General features: G+C 41.2%; 1 protein-coding gene across 1 annotated transcript in view; it reads right to left on the bottom strand.

Annotated features, from left to right (window-relative positions):
* Window positions 1-21,645, bottom strand: part of ARHGEF4 (Rho guanine nucleotide exchange factor 4) — a 330,462-nt gene that overhangs the window by 77,594 nt on the left and 231,223 nt on the right. Inside the window, 1 exon segment of the mRNA XM_039487676.1 lies at window positions 777-916. Within this exon segment, the coding sequence (XP_039343610.1) occupies window positions 777-916 (140 nt within the window).

The raw sequence follows: 21,645 nt of genomic DNA, 5'->3' as shown, positions 1-21,645 counted from the left end.
CAGCAGTCTGTATTGTAGTTCATAGGGAGCATGTCCTCAGCTCTTCCAATGAAATGTTTATTAATTTGCCCAAAGGAAAGAACATTCTATATATTGTGTAATACTGCATAGCAGCATTCCTATTTTAATGCACTAGACAAGGGCATTGTACTTTTGCAGACAGACAGATCCTGTGTGTTGACTAATACTCATCACACAAGTTAGACTATGGAACACGTTCTAATTTGAGACAAGCAATTAAATTGATGTCAGCATTACAAGAACCGTTTGCCAAAACCAACCCCTTCACTACTGTGCTATTTGATTGGATATAAGCTTGCATTCAAGGTGAAAGGTTTGAACACGTGTTCAGAACAATCCTTCCAAGGGCTTCAAAATCATCATTCTAGCCCCACTAAGTAAAAATGTTTACCAGACTTCAGATCACACCACCCCTGAAAGTACTCCAGCCTGTGCTGCTCACTCATGTCTGTATAGTCCCTTTCTGCCTAAAAACACACGAGAAGAGAGGAACTCCTAGCTGAAGTTACCTACAGTTTAGGGAGCTGCAGTTCCATTTTATATCACATCAGCATTCCTTCAATTCTGGAGCCAGCAGCTCTACGGAAAACCCAAATGTGAGTTTAGGATGATAATGCAATTAAAATGGGGACCGCAGCAAGTGAATACTGAGCTGTACTCATTTATCCAGGACACTATTGCAATGGTGATGCCTCACTACCAAAAACCAAAAGCAGACTCCTTTCTGCTTCTTCACAGACCTATAGTTGCAATACCTCATTGATGGCAAGTTGTTCTCCTCCTCCTCCAGGGTGGCCATAGCGGTGACTGGAACTCCGAAAGTCCTCATACAGATCCTCCTCGCTTCCCACGTCATCTGCAAGAGCTGCCTTATCCAGCGCCCCATCAGTGATCACTGCAACAACAAGAAATGAACTGCTTAACAACACTGATGAGCAGAGAGGCATGAATGACAGCAGATGGAAAAGATCATTAATCTTGGATTTGTAAGTACACCTCTACCCCGATATAACGCGGTCCTTGGGAGCCAAAAAATCTTGCCGCCTTATAAGTGAGACCGTGTTATATCGGGTTCAGTCCACTACGGCGTACCGGCAAGAGCCGGAACGCCATGCCGGACTGGACCAGTTTTCCCGGCAGTGATTTAAAGGGCCCAGTGCTCCAGCCACTGGGGGGAGCCCCGGGTCCTTTAAATCACCGCCGGAGCTCCAGCAGCAGGGCTCAGTCAGGGATTTAAAGGGCCCGGGGCTCCCCACGAATTTGGATATAATGCAGTAAAGCAGCAGGGCTCGGGTGGCGCTTTAAAGGGCCCGGGGCTTTCCGCTGCTTTACCACATTATATTCCGAATTCGTGTTATATCGGGGTAGAGCTGTGAATTATTTTAAAGTCTGTTCTGTTAGCATGACTGAGAGGTGCCGATTGATGTCACTAGAAATCAAAGTTGTCAGTTTATACAGAGACCTGGAATGGCAAAGGCACTAATAATGCAAACTGTCACATGCAGCCACACAAAAATGGCTAAAACCCAATGTAAAGGAACTACCAGTGCTGCAAGAGGACAGTTCACTACTCATGCCCATTTCAAGTTCTATCTCACTATGGCCCTGATCCTGCAAACCATTATGAACATGCGCGAATACGCCCATTGAGATATGTAGGACTACTCACATGCCCATTAAGTTGAGCACATGCACCAGTGTTTGCAGGATTGGGGCCTAAGTGAAGAGCAAAACAAGAGCTATTTTCACACAAAATCTCAACCTGTGTGCAGGTGAGTGAAGAATTCAACCACCATCCTCTTCCTATTTTGGCAAACAACGAACAGAGTTAGTCAGAAGAAAAAATAGGAAAGTCAAGGGAATGTAAACTTAAGTTTGGATTCAGGTAGAAATCATGGGTGGTCAGAGCTGTTTCACCTTCACTAAGCCCTGGTCTACACTAAGCTCGGGGGTCGAACTAGGGTACGCGAATTCAGCTACGTGAATAACGTAGCTGAATTCGAACTACCCTAGTTCGACTTACTTACCGTCCAGACGCCGCGGAAGCGAACTCCGCGGCTCCAAGGTCGACTCCGGCAACTCCTCCTGCCGCGGTGGAGTACCGGAGTTCGAACTAGCGCTTCCGGGGTTCGAACTATCGCGTCTAGATCAGACGCGATAGTTCGAACTCCGAGCAGTCGAATTCGCCGCGTCGACCGTCCCGGTAAGTGTAAACGTACCCTAAAGCTTGACTGATACCAGCTTATATGCATCTGAATTTATTACCATCTTTGCTCTTTAATTTTGATAAATGGAGGTTACTTACCTGTAACTGGAAGTTCTTTGAAATGCACAGTCCCTCTCTGTATTCCACACATGGGATACGCATGACCACCATGCGCCTGAGTTTGGAATATTTTATAAGCAATTTCTGTTGGCCCACAAATGCACCATAGCTCTCCTCATTATATCTGAACCAAGGGCAGAAAAGGTGGTGTGGGCCAACACCTCTCCAGTTCCCATTCTTATCGCAGTTCAAATAATCTGCAGCAGAGGGGATAGAGGGCAGGTAGTAGAATACAGATAAGGACCATACATCTGAAAGAACCAGACATTTTCTGATCAGACCCCTGGAGCGGTTCCTGCATTGCCACCTGGTCTGATCAGCTAGGGGTTTTTGGGGGGCCCTCTCCCCACTCTCGTTTGTTTTTGAGTGTACCCCCGTTTTTAAACTCCCCTCCCACGACAACGAATTTTGCCTGGAGATCTCCTGATTACTGTAAGCGAATCGAGTCCTCTCTGCGTCCTCTGATGCTAAAACTGCTGTTCCTGTTGCTGGTTTGGGGATTGGTAAGGAAAACCTCTTGCACACTCCCCTTGTTCTAGCTGCTGGCTTTCTTTCCCCAGCAGGCAGACCCAAGCTAACTCCATGGTCTGTGTTCTGTAACTGCTTTGCTTCTAGCTCCGCAGCGCCTTTGCTGCTAGAAATAAACCTGTGCCGCTGCTAAGCTGTGCCTCCCTGGACTCTATCCTGGGCAGCCTACTTGCAGTCGTCCCACTGCTGCAGCCACCACCTTAAACACCCCCCCCTTGGAGCTGTATCCTGGGCACACACCACTCTGCCCTCTGGAACTACCCCTAGTATAAGGTGCACCCATTAGGTTAGGTTTAGCCTTTAGTCTAGATAAATTGTAATTTCATTTTGCATAGCTGTGGTTAAGTTAGGTTTAGAAAATTGTTTGCATTGTACTCTGTAAGTTAGGCTTAGAGAATTGTTGCATTGTGTTTTGTTACTTGCTAATTTGTGTAGTCTTGGTTAAGTTAGATCATAGATAAAGACCTTGCTGTGTTCTGTATACTTGTGCTTCCCCCGTTCTCCCCTTGCCCCCACCCCGGGCTTCCCCAGTCACTTGCTGCTTAAACTTACAGCCTGTCTGTTCTCTGTGTCTCCCTGACTTGTTGCAGTCTCTTTGCTGCTTAAACTTGCAGCCTGTCTGCTCTCTGCGTCTCCCTGAGTTTAAATCTCCCTCCGCAGTGCCTCTGACTTTGGTCTCCGCTCCACCACGTGCTCCTCTTCCCCTATCTCTCTCTCTCTCTCCTTTTTAATCTCTTCCCCCACGTGTCCACCCCACTCCTACTGCTGCCAAACCTCAATTGTATTGCTGAAATCTAGCATAAAACCCCATTGGTTACCCTTTTCCTCTCTGACACACCTCACATTTTACATTTACACCACTGTAACGCATTTTTACCTAGAGTTGTTGGTTATTTAACACATTTTACCCATAACTGTTAGTTGGTTATATGCTGCTGTGACACACCCTTTACACAGAAATTGTTAGCTACTTGTTACATTTATACTTCAGTGTTAATTGGTTACCAACTGTATTGTACCCCGCTATTGAAACCCCCTATACATTTACTAAAAAAAAACCCTCCCCAATTGTCTACCTTGACACCCCCCATACCCTTCACTATTGAATTTTCCCTGTTTTTGCATTTTCTTAATAAAGTTTATTTTGCACCCCACCAGTGCAGTAGTTGTCCCCCAAGATCCCCTACCTGCTGGCAGGGTCACACTCGTGGGAGATTAACAAGCAGTAGTCAGTTGGGGAGTGGGTGTGAGGATGCAGAAGTGATAGCTGGTAGTACTGCTGTCCCCACTGCTATATCTGCAGCTGAGGACTGGACCAGAGCATAATGTCTCATGAAAGTATTCAAAGAGCTCCAAGTAACTGCCCTACATATCTCTAGAAGGGGAACATCTCTCAGAGATGTAGCCGAAGTAGCTTGTCCTCTAGTGGAATGAGCTCTCACCCTGTTTCTGAGGGGGAATTTGAGCTAGCTGATAACGAAGGGTAATACAACCTGAAATCCATTTTGAAACTGTCTGCATCAATATAACTTGCCCCCTGATTGCTTTGCTAGGGAAACAAATAGTTTACGTTTTTCTAACATACTTTGTTCTTTGCAGACATACAGCAAAGCCCTTTGGATGTTCAGAGAATGGAGCCATCTCTCTTCATTTGAGGCATGGGTTTTTGGAAAAAATACTGGTAAGTGAACTAACTGATTCATAAGAAACTTGGAAACTACTTTAGGAACAAAGCTAGGGTGGGGTCGTAATAAGACCTTTTCTTTATAGAATGCAGTATGTGATGGGTCCACCATGAGTGCTCCCAGCTTCCTGATTCTTCTGGGCTGACATTATGGGTGCTAGAAAAGCCACCCTCATGGACAGATGGGCCATAGAGTATGTAGCTAGAGGTTCCAAGGGGTGTGGTGTGAGCGATGATAAAACAAAATTAAGGTCACACTAAGGCATGGACTTCACCAATGGTGGAAAGGACCTGAGAATCCCATTCAGAAATCTAGTTGTGACAGGATGAGTGAAGACGGTACAGTTATCCATCGGAGGATGGAAACCACTGATCACTGCTAGATGCACTCACAGAGAACTGAGTGCAAGACCTGAAGACTTAGGGGTAAGTAAAGATTCTAAGATAGCAGGGATCCCAGCTGATTCTGGAGACGAGTTTCATTGGTGAGTCCAAGAGGAGAAACACTTCCATTTTGCTGAGTAACTGCTTCTTGTAGAACCTTTTCTGCTTTGGTTAAGGATGGATTGTACCCTTTTAGAATGTGAGTGCTCTATTTCTGATGTCCATCCAAATATCAAGCCCTGAGTTGCAGACAGGGGTCTTTGAACCTGCCCTGTGTTAGAAGGTCTGGTAATGTGGGGATGTTCATAGGAGGGTGAACTGAGAGCTTCAGCAGATCTGTAAACCAGAACTGTCTTGGCCAGATGGGCACAATCAGTATGACACAAGCTCTGTCCTGGCGGATCTTCTGTAGAACTTGTAAAGTATCTAATAGTGCTGTTCATTGCCTAAATAAGCACTTGCCACTGAAGGAGTATCTATTACCATCATGGGCATGTAATTCTACTCTTGCAACTTCACATAAGTGAGGGCACATCTCCTGAAAGCCTGTCTCCTTCTATTGGATGAAACAAGTGCTAAAGTCCTGAGCATGAGTCTGAAGCCAGTGGAAATACAGACTAGATATCAGAAGAGAATAAATGTAATTTATGCTACTTTTACACAAGGAAAAACTGGTCATCTTCTTTAAAGAATAGAACCCTTTTGTACTGTTTTCTCAAGGTTAGTTCCAATTTTCTGAAACTCTCTTTTTACCAAGTACATGTACTGGGTGTTGACCGATAATCACTCACTTATTCTATGCTTTTATAAGATATTGTATATACTTTTTCTGATTTGTAAACTCAGAGGAAATCATCTTCCTACTTTTCTGAGACAATAACAATAGTAATAACTGAACAAAATGCTGATTGGCATTTGTATTCTGATTAGCAACTGCTGTTAGAATAAAGCATACACAGTTTACATGACAAAGAGGTGTACTCCAAGGAGACTTTTTACGCTATAAAATACAAAGGCAATAACACAATGCCTACAAACATAACGCAGATAAAATACACCTGATGGAAGATTTCAGCTCAATGGATTCACTAGTATTGCAGTACTAAAGCTAAATGAAATGAAGATATCAAGCCTTATTAGATCATCTAGTCCATGGGTTCTCAACCTTTGCCGTCCTGGGACCATCCTGGGATCAGCCCTGCAGTTAGCAGTAGGGGAAGAGCAAGGGGGTCATGACTCCCGGGCTCAGAACCATAATCTAGTCCATCTCCCAAGGACGAGTCCAGAATCATTCCCTACAGGGTATTTTCTTGTAGTTTATTTGCTCTCCAAAGAAAACCACCATCCAGAAGTGACACTCTGGTATCATCAGGAAATATGTAGAAAGCCTTCAGCCTGACCAAAAGAAAATCAATAATATCCAAAGCACAAGCTGCAATGATAGGTGGGCCAGGAGCAAGTCCAAAGATGTAATTTGATATATCACTGTGAACAACCTCTAATTCAAATCAAAGTAACGGACGCCAAGTGGTACATTTTGAAAGGCCCCAAACATGGGAAAGTGGCCATATGACTAAGAGCCCAAAGGAGCTGAGCTTGTGGCCTTTGAAGCCAATGGCAAAGCTCCCATTGAATTCAGTGGTGCAATATTAGGTCCTTAACAGCTCTATGGGCTAGACCCTCAGCTGATGTGTACCAATGTAACTCCACTGAAGTCAACTGCACCAGCTTAGGATCTGTCCCTGTAATTCCAAGGCAAAGCTTTGGAAATACAGTCTAAAATGTCCTGCGCAGCAGAGATTACAGTAATAACTGCAATGACAGTTCTGCCAGTGCTTCCATTATATGCCATGTTTTGTCAGGCTTTCATAATGCAGTCATTTCCAATCGTATTGTGCTGAAGCTCACATGTTAGTAACCAGTGAAATGCATTTATTTTACATTATAATGACTGAAGTATGCATCAGATCTGAATGAAACATTTGAAATGTTTACCCTTTAAATGACAATTTATGAATTCAACAGAAATTTGCAAGGTGACAAAGATCCATTGAGTCTCACTTTCATTTGCAAACAAAGCTGCAATTAATTTCAGTGGAAAATATGTGCCTGCGGACAATATGCCCTTATGATTAAAGTGGAGTTTGCTGTGGAATGGTTTAACTGCCCAAGAATTCAGTGTTTTAAGGGATGCTTGACAAAAGCCTGAGTACACATCAAACATATTTCAAATATAAGCTACCGGCACCCTATTGAATGTATGTTCAAAGTATATGTTTCATAGAGAGCAGCTCTCACATCTAGAATATTACATATAAAACTCAAAAGTACTGAAACTGCCACCTTCATAATTTTAATCAGTGCAGTTATAATCAACTAATTTACCACCACTAGTACATCTACCATAGTTTGAGGACTGCTAACATACAGTGTGTGCTACACACTGTAATGTTGAACTATTTTGGGGGCAGTGTGTGTAATGACAGAAACAAAAGATACACTTTCAAGAACATAACGGATTGCTTTGTACGGGAGTGAATCACTGTTCAACCCATCAAAGCTCCTCTTTCTTTGTGTTCTGTCTCCCTTAGCATGGCACCTTATTGATTCCTTCAAGCTTTCATTACTTTTGCTTTATACCCCCTCTCAGCTAGCTGCATTACATAGAGTATAATTTTCAGCCTGAAAAATGTTTCCTGACATCTTTAAAGCTTTCTGATTTTGTCATGTTTTCCCAGTTGTACTATGACCTGCTTTATCGTGGGGGGGCAGCTCCATGGAGAACAGCTCTATTATTTAAAATATTCTATACCTCGGGTAAATCTCTGGCCAACTTTTAGTTTTGCCATATAGATTTGTTTTTCTTAGCACGTCTTGATTAACTTTGACTCAGGGGTCAGCCTCCTTAGCCTTCTCTGCAGCCTTGAAAACTGTTGCTACATCTTATATTGGTTGTCTAAACTTAACTAAACAAACAAAAAGCCACAGGTAAGTTTCACCAGAGAACTCTATTGCTTGTAATAATGCAAAAGGTTTCTGGTTCTTAGTCTGTGATGGAAATTTGTCCAGGAGAGAATTTTTTCATGATATTTTGTCAAAACTGCTAATGGTTCAGAAGGCAGGAAGAAAGAGTTAAGAAAAATGGTGACTAATGAGACTTTGTTCTGAAGCAGCTTATTCAAGAGGGAAAAAGGAATCCTGAGAGTTGATTATTAAATAAAAAAACCCTCTGAAACAGTGACCCAATACACTAGAAATCAGTCAAGGAAGTAGGGCAAGTGAAGGCTCTTAATATAGGTAATGATTCAACATGCAGAGTCGTAACTAGGTCAAGCAGGAAAGAAGTAAGCTTTATTCTAAGAAATCTATTAAGTGGACCTGATAAAAATTGTTAAAATGGTAATTCGGTTTCTTCATTAGTTTCATTAAGTGCACAGTACTCGTTGGACAGGCATCCATTATGCTGCACAGGAAGCAGAGGCAGCTTGCTGCGCCCTTCTCCCCAGCCCTAACAAATGCTTGTTTTCATCCACACTTGAATGCACTGATGTGGTCACAGCTGGCTGTCTCCTTTTATCTCTGAGCCCAATAATCTAATCTATCACGGGAAAACACAGAGCAGTAAAGAACAACTTTCACCCCAAAACAAGACTCTGAACTACATCCAATTAATTTTAAACCAATTTCCCCAGAATTTAGATGGCTGTCCAGATAAATTCTTCTAACTATGACAACAGATTCTACTCTGCAGTACATGGGGCGGGAGAGAGACCATGATTTACCACTATGGCGGCCTGCCAGAGTGTCAAAATCCTGCTTTGTATTGCTGCAAGTCTGAACCTGAGCTCAGGATTTATGTCACAAAAATACTACGGCAAATGGAAAACTTTGACATGCTAGCTCATAAGTTATTCTTCTTAGTCCTGAAGCAGACATTGTCTGGAGAGAGGAAAACAAAACCATATAAACCCTTCTGTGTGAAACCAGAATAAGCAACATCGGGAGGAGGGCTTAGGGATCTGAGCCCCATCATCTCACATGAGGAACAGCGGGGTGTTACAATAAGTGGCATAAACTCAGAACACTGATCAGTGTTGTTAGCACTAGTTACATTGGCTGCCACTGGTTACACTCACCGTTACACTGAAGACAAAGTCGAGAACACATTTGAGTAAATACAAATGTGGCTTGATAAAAATTAAGTTTAATTAATATGTTAGAAACAGAAAAGTAGAATAAAGAAAAATGGTTCAGCTTTCTTCAGGCTGCTGGGGAAAAAGTGATTGATTTTTCTCTGCAGTGTGAAGAAATGGGGAGGGGTGGAAGGGAAGGAGCATGCTGTGCTCTTTAAAGGGGCTGTAGCAGATTATTTCCCACACACAGCGCTATACCGGAGCAAATGGAGGAATTATGCCTCAGAGGAACACCCCCCAGAGCACTGCACCCAGAGTCTAAAATTAAATTATAATTAGTCCCAACTCCAATGCCAGCTCAGTTCATGACTTCAAATTACTCCCTCTGCCTACAGCCTTGTCTATGCTAGTGGTAGAGTGTAGAATACGTGTAGCTACAGGCTGCAGTGAAAAGCAGGCTGCATCCACACTGGCGTGTAGCTACACATGGAAGTGAAAGTCTCTGGCATGGGGGGAGGCAGTGGGGAAAGGCTCTGGCAGCGGGGAGCTGCCGGTGCTTTTCTCCACTGCCTTCCCCGCCAGAGATTTTCCTCACAGCTGAAGTCTTTCACTGAGGTGGGGAAAAGCAATGGGACATGGGAGGCCCTGGTTGCTCGTGTAGAGAGCTGTGTAGGGCACACAGCCACAGGGTTCAGGTGTGTCCTTACTCGAGTCGCCTACGCAATGCCTCACTGTCTACCCTGTTATTTATACCCATGCTAGGTAGCATATGTACTCTGCATGCCACCATAAGTGTAGATCCAGCCTATGTGCATCTGTCTATATAATGGCTATATAGTTTCCCATCTCACAAGAGTGTTATTTATTTGTATTATAGCCGTGCTGAGGTTTCATATGAGATGGGGCTAGTGCAGTAGTACATGCGCCTAGTCAGAAAGAGAGAGCCCCCTCCCTGGAAAGCTCATAATCCAATATAAACAAGACAGACAAAGGGTGGGAGAGAAAGCATCCTCATCCCCATTTTCTAGATGAGAAACGAAGGCACACCAAGTTTAAGTGATTTGCCTAAGGTCACAGAGGGAATCCATGGCAGAGACCTCCTGAGCCCCAGTCCAGTGTTATAATCACAAGGCAATGTTTGTAGAACGCCCCAGAGGGAAGATGCTATTTTATACAATGCAAGGGCCAAACATTCCCATGCATTCATCTTTTTTTTTTTAAATTTTGCAGCTACTCAGCAGATATTTTAAACTACATTCTACAAATGCAAATAAAACAGAGTAAACCAATTGTATAATTATTCAAATACATTGGTTGGGTCCCCTTTTCCCCAAGGAACCTGCATGGTTGTTTTCTAAAGGGAAGTTTCCTTGTTCGGGTGGAGGAAGGGGTACTCTAAAATCTGTAGTCTCATCATAATTGATGTTAATATATCTCTCTGAGTCAGATGGGCCGGATGCTTAGCTGGTGTGAATCGATGTGGTTTCATTGTCTTCATTGTTTGGATCTATACTGATACATTCCAGCTGAGCATAAGGGCCAGGGATGCGGGGAGTGACCCAGCATTGATAGTGACTGAGTTTAAAGGAGCTGTATTGATAATCATCAGATTCATTTTCATAGGGCCTTTTATAGGAACGCAAGGGAAATACTCCACAACAGTTATGGGTTGCTTTCAAGGCTGATAATTATTCGAGAGCATCTATATTTAACTAGAAGCAAAAGAATGAAAAAAACTCTCCAAGGGGATTTGATTTTTTGCTCATTGGAAGACAGTCTCACAGAAGCTGTTTTCTGGGTGCCACAGCCACCTGCTTAATTTATCTCTGTACAGCATTAAAACTAAAATAATGCACAGAAATAACATTAGGAGTCCAATTTACACTCAGAGAGCAAATGAATTCAGAGCTAAGGACATCATTCTCTCTCTCTCTCTTCTCCTCCACCCTCCCACGCCCCCAGATTGCTAGTGATTCTTGATTGTGGAGCTGCCAGGGTGAAACAGTTTACAGTTAAAGTTCACATGGCCCAGGAGGCTAAAGAAAAGTATGGAAAAGAAAGGCCAAACTTGGAATGAGTTGCTCAGGTGAGCTGAGCTAAAAGCCTCTATTCTCTGCAATCTAGACTGCTATGTTCTGGTCTTCTTTAGAAATAGTGTGTAACAGCATTCAGCAATTCTCCTTTGACTTATGTGCTTCATTTATCAGCTACTTGATATATTGTGATCCCTATGCAGCTCCCACAGTAAAATCCATCAGACAGTGATGTCATCCCATTTCTGTTCCATCAGTACAATTCCTCTGGCTCTTTATTGTTCCAGTGGACCCTCTTCCATTACTGTCCTCCTGGTAGTGGGCTGGTGGAACAGGAAGAGGGTAGTCTGGTGGGAAATGGGTGACAAGGGAAAAGGAACCAATAATTTTGCTTTGTGAGAAAAATGAAAGCGCTCCTGCAAAATAAAGCCTCATGGAGTTAATCTATTCCATGTGCAATTATATGCTGGTCATGAAACAAGATTTTAGGGATCTTTGGGGAGAAAATAATGCATGAGAGAGACACACACACAAAATACACCGAGAAAGTAAATGATGAATAGAACCCCTCATATTAAAACACAAATTAAGAGTAGAAAAAAAACCCATCAAAATGAAATCAGCCTTTCAGTAAAAGTGCCATTACCCAGCACTGTTGTGCATGAGCTAGTTGCTAATTAGCTGAAGCAGAGCGCAAATCCACTCTTTGGAACAAAAAAATGCTGCAGCTCTTTAATAAAAACATAGTGGGGTTCTTGTATTGGTCTGCAGGGTTGGAGCTCAGGGTAACAGCCATCAACTATAATGCTCTGAGCCACCCACTCAGATTTCAAGAGTTTTTTAACCCCCGTTAGAATTCTAAATGACTCACAATGAGGCTTGAGGGAGCTTTTGGCTCTCATGTGTAGTGTGGATAATTATGGGCAACAGAGAGACACGGGTTAAGAATGGTTCTGCAATTTTGGACTCTAGGATTGCTGCTTGCAATCTGCTTCTAGCTCATATGCGTCTGCTCCTGCACGCATCCAAGATGACAAGGCGGAGAAGGGGTCTGGTGTGCTTGCATTTGATTGGGAGCAGTGGGCTTAGCTGCTTTTCAGCAGGTGACTGACAGAGCAGAAGCCTGGGACAGAATGGAATGATACAAGGGGAAATATTAGATAAACTGAAAAGCAAAACAAACATTTAGATAAAACAATTAGATCTTTATTTGATCCACAGCCCAGTCCCTCCTGAAAACTCACCTTTGCCATAATGCCGTGGCCAGGCTGTTAATGCTATTGGCTCCTGAGGAATTACACACATCCTGTTCTATTTATTTGTTACCATGTCTCTCTTTGCCCACCCATGCCTATTTGTCCCTATCCACGTGTTATATCTCAACTTTCAACTGTAGAAACTTTGGGGAAAGGCCTATCATTTATTATATGTCTGTACAGTGCCTAGAACAGTGGGGCCCCATGTGGTTGAGGCCTTTAGGTACTAGCACAGTGTGAATGTTAAATAGTAATATTATGCAGTACAAGCAAATCCCTTTCCTCCCACGTCCTGGCATTGTTCTTTGCTGTGCCATGGGTGAGACATATTCACTAGGATATAAGCCACATCGTTTAGTCTCCCATCAAGGGGACTACTGTGAAGTAAATTATTATTTAGTGTAACTAAAGGTGGAAAAATCTAGCTCCATGTTTTTGCTGAGCCTTAAATAAAATAAAAAACAGATCCAAATCCCAACCCTTCAAAAACAACAACAAACAACAACAAAAACACCTAGCAACTAACCAACCCCCATAAACCTCCACAACTTGCTGGTTCGGTTATTGTGGTTATACGTAAATTTGATATCGTCCAGTAGAAAATAAACTTGGCCAACTCATCTCAGCTAGAGCCCCAGATGAGTTTTCAATGCATCTGCATAGATGAAAATGCCACTTTTGTTGCTAACTATGCATTTCTACCAAAATCGGTGAAAACGATCAAAGAAATTAAAGCAGATGAGCTGAGAAACTAGAACAATAGTTATTTACATTAGGCAAACGTAGGAGGTGGGGACAGTGATCAAATATGTTTAGTGCAGCTGACAAACCTAACGTACATATTTTAACTGGTATGTGAATTAAGGGGCACTTACCAGCAAAATTGTGGGTATTTTATTTATTTATTTTTAGAAGAGCATCTGTCCAGCTTTTCAAAGCCTTACAGGCATGTCCACAAATGAGAGAATTGACAGTGTCAGAGTCAGATGCATCTGTTTCTTTAAGGATTATTCCAGGGGAATCTCCCTAGTTGATCTGAACACCTGCCCTCAATCAAGCACTCCACTTCATTTCTTAGAGATCACTTTGTGCTACCCTTGTCTCTTTTTAAACTGGTTGTTTGCATGGATGTGTAGGGGGAGGAACGACAAACAAACCAACCACACAGCTTTACTGCTGTGCCATTATTTCATGCCATTTGAATGTTTCAGTTCAAATGAGCTCAAGTTAAATCCAGTCAAGCCCATCTTATTCTTTTTAAAATTTATCAGGAAACAATTCAAATGAGATCAAGGCATAAGCAGGAGCTTACAGCCATTTCTGACTGCAAGGGATATAGAAGTTGAGAGAGAGAGAATGCAGCCTAGCATGGGAAAATTTGGGTTGTAAGTGCTTGTGGAAATGTCATTCATTCCATCTTTACGTTACTCTAAAAGGCTTTAGTGGGGCTTTAACTCTGATGGAGTTACTCCCCACCCCCCCACCCCGAAACGTTGCACAGCTCTTGTCTGTTTTAATTATATTGATCCAAATGCGATGTTTGCTTCTCTAAGACCAATTTCTGTTCTAAAACCACTTCCTAAGTGTGCATGTTACTAAGGAATCCAAACTATTAAGGACTCTATTTAATAAGGTAATAGGTACAAGAAATCAAATAGAGAAGTAGAGTGGAGAGTGTACACATGCTTTGGGAAAATCTGATTGGTTTGTATTCTGAGAGTTCCTTCATTTTTATTATGCTTTTATTTCCTATTGCTCCAAAGCACTGAGGGCTTGGAAGCCAACTCTGCAACAAAATCTCCATCTAAATTACACAATATTTTTCAATCTTAAATTACACAATGGAAACATGGTGGTTCTGCTGCATATTGGGCCTTCCATACGTGCTCGAAAACGCTCTCTCTATAAAGCCTCTCTGTGATAAGATACTACAATTCTCTGTGCGTTATTCTGAAGCCTGTTATGTCTGTAGAGACGATGTGAAGTGACAGAAACAACTACAAGCATGGTCAAGGGCTCTTGTTGTTCAGAATATCATCAGGTTGAATCGTCACTAGGTTTCAGTCTGTTACTGTCCAGTTTGTAAGTTCTCAGCCATTTTGACTTTACAAATTACACCCGGGTAGTGTACAGCTACATTAAGGCATGTATTTACTAGCCCATAATGTCATTCCTATGCAGTATTTTCTGTAGAATGTAGAACACTTCATATTATAAAATATTGTTTATAAAGCACCTTTAAAGTGTTGCATCCTAATCATGATGTACTTTGCGTCAAAATATCTAATTTCTTGCAGTGTTTCCAAAAATGGACAGATTCAGAGAACAGCAAAGATACATTTTGTTTTTCAGAGTAAATCCAGGTGTTCTAACTCAACAAGTAAACAAAGAATGAAAAGTTGTGCTAATGATAAAAAAAATCCCCAAATTTTTAAGCACAGCCAGCCTTGGACGTTCTGAACCAAAATTACTAAGTTTGAATGCCTAAATTAGGCACCTAAATCCATATTTAGGCACCTAAATAAATGAATGGGCTTATTTTCACAAGTGCTGAACACACAGCATTCCCAGCAACATCAACAGGAGTGGTGACTGCTCAGCACTTCTGAAAAATCAGGTCACTTATTTAGATACCTAAATAGGGATACAAGAACCTAACTGTAGGCACTTATATTTTAAAAATTTGGCCAGAATTTCTCCTCAGAACTCTGCACCTCAAGTATAAGATCTGCCCTTTATTGTTGAGAAATTGTCCAGTCTTAAAATTTTATATATATACACACACACACATCCATCCCAGTTCTAAGAAAATCCCTGAGATCAAGCTCTGAGAACATTTTTGCGGAAAAACAAATTTAGGATTAGGGGTTAGTAAATTACAATTGTTCTATGAAGAAGGGACCCTTGTGAACTGAACACACTTTAATTATGAAGCCCCACATGAGTAAGGATGGCAGAATTGGGCCCTGTAACTCAATAGTGTAACAATTAAAGATATTTGGAAATTCTGAGTGAGTTGCAGTATGGCTGTTCATTGTGACCAAAAGTAATGCAGTCTTTTAATTAGACAAACAAGCAAGTGTCTCTCCACTAAAGGGTCATTGCAAAACAAGTTGCCACAGTAACCTAGTTTAGAGGGACATAATGCAGATAGATGTTGGATAGAATTGTCAAAAGTACTCAAATGATGGCTTTTTCTGCTCCCACTGACGTCAATGGGAGTTTTACCGTAGACTCCAATGGGAGTAGAATTAGCCCAACAATGACCAATTTGCAAATCCCACCCCTAAATTTCATGTATTTAAGACCAGTTGTACAAACAGATTGCTAGAATGAACAGCTCTGTGGACTATGTAAACATAACCACCCTCTCTAAAAGCTCTGAATTTTCCTTCCTAATATATACATGTGAGCAACTTTTTCTCAAGACTTTTCAAAGTCCAGAATGAAGTGTAAAGTGCACAGCATTAGTCTTAACATACATTTTTAAAAAAACTGCCAAGGCTGGTCCAAAGTCACTAAGGCATTCAATTCTGTTCAGAGAGAAGTAGGGAGACAATAGAAATTCACTCTAAAGGGCTAGTCCCTGAGGAACTCAGGGCATGCAGAATATGTCACTTCTTCATGGCTCTGACTGAAACGAGTATGTCTGAAACATGGCATTTAGATGGTTAACTATCACAATAGATTTAAAAGCATCATAAAAGACTTATGGGCTCAAACACAAGAGCCTTACAAACAGAACTTACATTCAATAATTGCATGTTTTCCAGTAAATGGAAGTGAGAAGGGTAATCATATTATTTGTGATCTTTTCACAATATTCCATACGTCTGCACTGAATCTAAATATGTCAGATAGAATAGAATCTAGATTGGTACTAGCAAAAAACTCCCAAGTAGAGGATGTATGTGGAATAAGTACAATAAAATACAACATTCCATTCAGACAGATTATTAATCAGAATCCTGGAAAAAAGAAAGCTTTCGGGCAAGGTCACCAGATTGGTCAGTTTGCCTCCAATTGAGAAATGTATTACTTTGGATGTTAACTGAAGGCTCCAGCACAGGATTAAGGAAAGTAAAATTGATAGGGTCAGCACTTTCTGGACGTGTTTAGCCTGAGATGCTAAATATGCACATCTAGGAGTTCAAAATGACACACTGCAACTTACAGATCATTAAACATAATGACAGTGAATATTCTGAAAGCTTTGGAGATTGACTGAAAGTAAAAAATACTAGGCGACTGGAAAATAAATAGCAAAAGCATATTAAAACAACACAACCAGCAAAGTAACCCCACCACTAAATGAGAGGTAATTGCTAAATCAGACTGGTTGAACTATCACTAATATCATAAAAGGTAAGAAAAGGGATAAAGCTTTCTCAGAGGTTAAAATATTAGCCAAAAAGGAGTCAATGCTGACCAATGATCCCTCTAGCTGGATCATGAATGTCAGAAAGAGAATACCCTTATACCAGTGGTTCCCAAACTTTAACAACCTGTGAACCCCTTTCACTAAAACGTCAAGTCACATGAACCCCCTTCCTAAAAATGAATATTTCCAGGGATTTTCTCCTTTTCCTGAGTATAAATTATAAAAGCAGTGATCTTGGAAATATAAAATTTGTTTTATTACACGATTACACACTACTTATTATTAATAATTACAGTATTTATTACATTATGAAAAAAGCAACACTCTCCCAAGATCTCACTTTCATAGCTTGCATCACTTTGAATAAGCCCGTTATAAGACAAGGCTCCTGTGTTTCATCAAGGAGTATCAGATGTGAAACAGCATGAAGGTATTTAAGAAGCCAACTCAAAGAGTTCCTTCTACACAAGCATTGAGGTCTTGAGCAGTCCAGGCAAACAACACACATTACAACAAAGCTTAAGCTTGTTCTTCATAATCATTTTTAAAACAATACTAGCTGCCTATTTAATTTTAAAAACAGCAAAAAAATATCCACCTCCCTTTCCATTTCTTATAAGAAGTCTTGAAGTTTAAATCTCCCCAGTGTGATAAACTTGCTTTGATCTGCTTAGCTCTTGGAAGTCCAGGGGCTCTGGCCTGCTGGCCTCCTGCTGCCTGGGGTCAGCTCTGTCCACCATAAGGGAATTTTTTCCCCGAGAACCCCCTGTAACATTTCACAAACCCCAGTTTGGGAACCACTGCCTTATACAGAGAGATAGCTGTTAAAAGTGGCAGCAGTGAAGGTAACATAAGCAAGTTTGATCAAACAATGCAACCCTAATAAGGGGCAAAACGAATGCTGAAAAAGAACAGTGCGCCTCCTATAGTGATGGTATGCAGGTCTTCAAAACTGAAGTGTAGCATATAGTGTTGTGTTTTGTTCTGTAATTTTAAATAGTCGGCAGGGTGCTCAAAATCTGCCTATGAGTGCATTTTATTTATTCTATATCCAAAGATAAGAAGTTAAATTTATCACACGATTAGCCAAAACTCAAAGCAGTGAACTCGACAGGTCCCTCAGTGAGATCTATCCAAAAACCAATAAATACATGGCACTATGGATGAAGATGAAAAACAACTGGATTCCATTGGTAAGTAGTCTAGTGGAGGCAAAAGTGAAATAAATACTGATGCCAACCAGAAAATAAATTAAATAAAGATATGCATGCCAAATATCTACACGTCTTTTAATTCAGGAAATCAGTTGTAGTAATCTCTCCAGCCACATTTAGCTAACCAACTGAACAAAACTGTTCTTCAATCATTTGTGGTTTCTGGGCCCATAGCTCTTCTGAGACAGTAATGGTAGTTTCCTTGAGCTCAATCTATCTGTCTAGAGTGAATCAAAGTAATTGTAAGTCACTCTCCCTCCTATCTCCACAATACACACATCAATGCCAGAAATGTTTTGAGCTTTCCAGACACATCCCATCAGCTACACTATGTATCTGACTAGATTTAGCTTTCAAAGAGGTGCTCATTTTATAAAATACATTTACCCCCCAACATTGGAATGCACTGAAGGATCCGTTGTAGCTTGCTAGGTTGTGCAATCATTATTTTTTCTTGAAGGTTCTAAATACAGTTACCAAGAGTAAAGCTGTGCAAATAGTGAAGAAGTTATTCAAGAAACATTTTGCAAATTAGAAATGAAAGTTATAATCTCCGTAGTTTCCTGTAGCTGAAATTTGCTTGACTGAGAAACAAAATGTGTATAGGGCAAGAATCATAAGTAGATTCCAGCTTTTCCCATTCATTTGCCCAAAGATGCCTTCTGTTTCTTTTCAAAACATTGTCATGGTCTACCATTAGCAGACATGCCAGGCTGTGATGACAAAACTATGTGGGTAGTATCCATATACAAATTGTCCCTAAGCATCTCCTTTAGCAGATCTCTTTTTCTCTCCACCTCCATCCATCATTCATCATGTGTGCTGGTGACCAATAAAGGTAGTTACAAATAATACAATGCTTGATAAACACAACTGAAACAGGGGAATATTGTGGTGTCCACCAGCCCCTGGACCAAAGATCCTATAATATCTAGGTGGCTATTAGCCTCAAATGTGTTCACATAAAATCTTTGAACATTTGTAATAATCAAACGCTGTGTGTGAACAAGTCACAAACAGAGAAAAGGATGGAGTTCATCAAACACATTTTCAGTATGAATAGTTCTATCCTAGGCATTATATGTTTTTTTGTTTGACGTATATTCAAGTCTGGGAGAGAGGCACCCACATGACAAAGAACAGAATTTGGTCGAGAGGAATGAATCTGGGAGAATTTTCCCTATTCCTCTCCAAGCTGGAAAAGAGGAAAGTTCCCATGTGTCAAAGTCAATTTGAAAACATCCTAGATACAGCCACTGAGAGCCACATTCCACAATCATTCCATGCATTGAACTCCCATGAACATCTGTGAAAACAGACATGGCCCTGAGTATTTCATTCCATATCCCATGGGCTCTGATGTAGTTTTTAGAATTTCAGCTTAGAAGACTATCGCTGCTGGTAACGCTGAGTTTAGAAAGGACTCATCTGAATGTCATTTCCATTATGCTATGTTATCACACGTACTGTACATTCCTTTGAGGAAACTTTTTGTTCTACCCCTAGATTGCATAGTACACGATTATATTTTAACTATAAATCATTTTTAAAGGAGGATGTAGGAGAAAAGGTTAGTTCTGCAATCAGGAAGCATTTTACACTGTGGTAATAACAACTTCATTGAACCTAAAAACTTAACGTCAATCCTATCTGACAGTAGTTGGCATATTTAACACACAGCAACTTTCTACACACATAGCACTTATGTGTATGCAGTTTGCGTGTAGAATTCTTGTAACAATTCATGCTACAGCTTGGAGCTTCAGGATCTGAAGTCACATTAGGGAACCACAGATAAGTGATATGAAGAATCTTAGGCCTTGTCTACACACAAAAGCTGTACTTTAACTGTGCTACCAGTATAATTAAAACAGTGCAACTCCATTAGCATGGACAGAGTTATACGGATATAAATGTGTTTCTACTGGCATAACCTACTGCCGTATGGGAAGGGGAATGAACTATATTGATATAAGGTACCTTTTTACTGCTGTAACTGCATTCACACTTGGGGTTGTGCCAGTATAACTATATTGGTTTAAAAAAAAAAAACACCTTGAATAGAAATATGTAAACTGGTACAAAAACTGTGTGCAGCCTAGGCCTTAGAAGTTTAGGCCAAACTGCAGCTGCTGCATCATGGATGAACCTAGAACATAAGAGGCACCATCCACTCACCTAGAGCACTGGGCAGAAAAACAGGTATGATTTAGCTGTTTTGGGGAGCACAGAGGAGGGAAGGAGGCAGCAACCCAGATGGTATGTTTGTGGGTAGAGTGACAGCCCTCAAATCCTGCACACCAGGGTGGCTTCAGGAGGAGAAATCCTTGCTATAGCTATAAAACAAGTATCAAGAGAGACCACAGTCCCAGTAGAATTATTATACCACTGAAACACTCTAGGCACTGAAGTTTTAGGGTGCACCAAGTGAAATATATCAGAGCATGTAGCATCGGGAAAAGGGATACTCCTCAAAAATTGTGTGCTCTCCAAAAAGACAACTGTATTCTTGCTGAATGTTGCAGGGGCCCTGCTGCAAGTGCAAAGAGGTAGAGGAGGGTTCAAGCTTCCCTTTTCCCAGCTACTTGACTTTTCTTTGAAGAATAAAGCAGCCCTAGAAAGTTTACATTTACCTCACAGACAAACTTGGGCCTGATACAGAGCAGGCTCTCTCCACAGAAAGAGTGAACAGAGGGGAGCAGGAAATGGGAGAAGCTGGGGCTCAGTATAAAACAGGCTCTGCTGCCTCGTAGTCCATGCTAAAGAAAGCATGAGAGAAGGTGCTATCTGCAGGACTTGTAAGGTGGGCCAGATCCTCAGCTGATGTAAACTGGTATAGCTCCATGGAAACCAACAGAGCTATAGTGATTTCCACCAGCTGAGGGTCTGGAGTTTGAAACTTAGCACAGACCATGACAGAAGTGCTAGCCTTAGTCTATGCATATTTTCAGTACAAATTTCATACTTTATAAGGTGCCGTGAACTCGTTTTCAGATTCAAATACTTAACAACCAACATTCTTATGACTTTCTAACTTTCTGTTACTTCATGTATAAAGAAAGGATCATGGAAGTCTCAGACATACATGGAAATGAACAGCATCACCTCTGCATTGCAGAAAGTAAGACTCATGCTTTGCTCCTACCCATTAAAAACTGGACCCCAGTTCCGTATTCCAGCAAAATTAAATAGTTTTAGTGGGCTCAATACCCAGGGGGCTGGTGGTCTTGGTGTCTTTGTAACATTTCCAAGTGAGGTTCCAAGAAAAGCAACAGTATTTGCAAGACGGAAATCTGCCACACTAGAGGTGGAGGTATATTAAAAGTTGTCATGTAGTCAAAGGGCTATTTATATGGATCTGTGCATTAGTGAGCTGGTTTATGGATTAGCCTGAATTGAGTGTAAACATAAAATCCACATCTGTTTATAATATATTTCTGTGGAATCAGGTTGTTGGCCAGTGTTCATATTTAACATGCACTGCCCTTTGACGCTCTTGTCAGTAACATCATTCTCTCCCTGACAGTATAGTTCTTGCACGGGTCTTGTATATTTAAATAATTATTTTATCTTCTACTTTGGTGGTATTTATCCTGCATCAGAAGCCTGATTGTATCATCCATGAGTGACAGCCTATGAGATGCAGGACTATTAAATTAAAGAACAGCATTGAAGTATCAGTAAA

Source organism: Mauremys reevesii, linkage group 9, assembly GCF_016161935.1.
Source record: "Mauremys reevesii isolate NIE-2019 linkage group 9, ASM1616193v1, whole genome shotgun sequence".
Taxonomy (NCBI): Eukaryota; Metazoa; Chordata; order Testudines; family Geoemydidae; genus Mauremys; species Mauremys reevesii.
The sequence above is the reverse complement of the archived record's forward strand: the minus strand, read 5'-3'. Positions and strand labels throughout refer to the sequence as shown.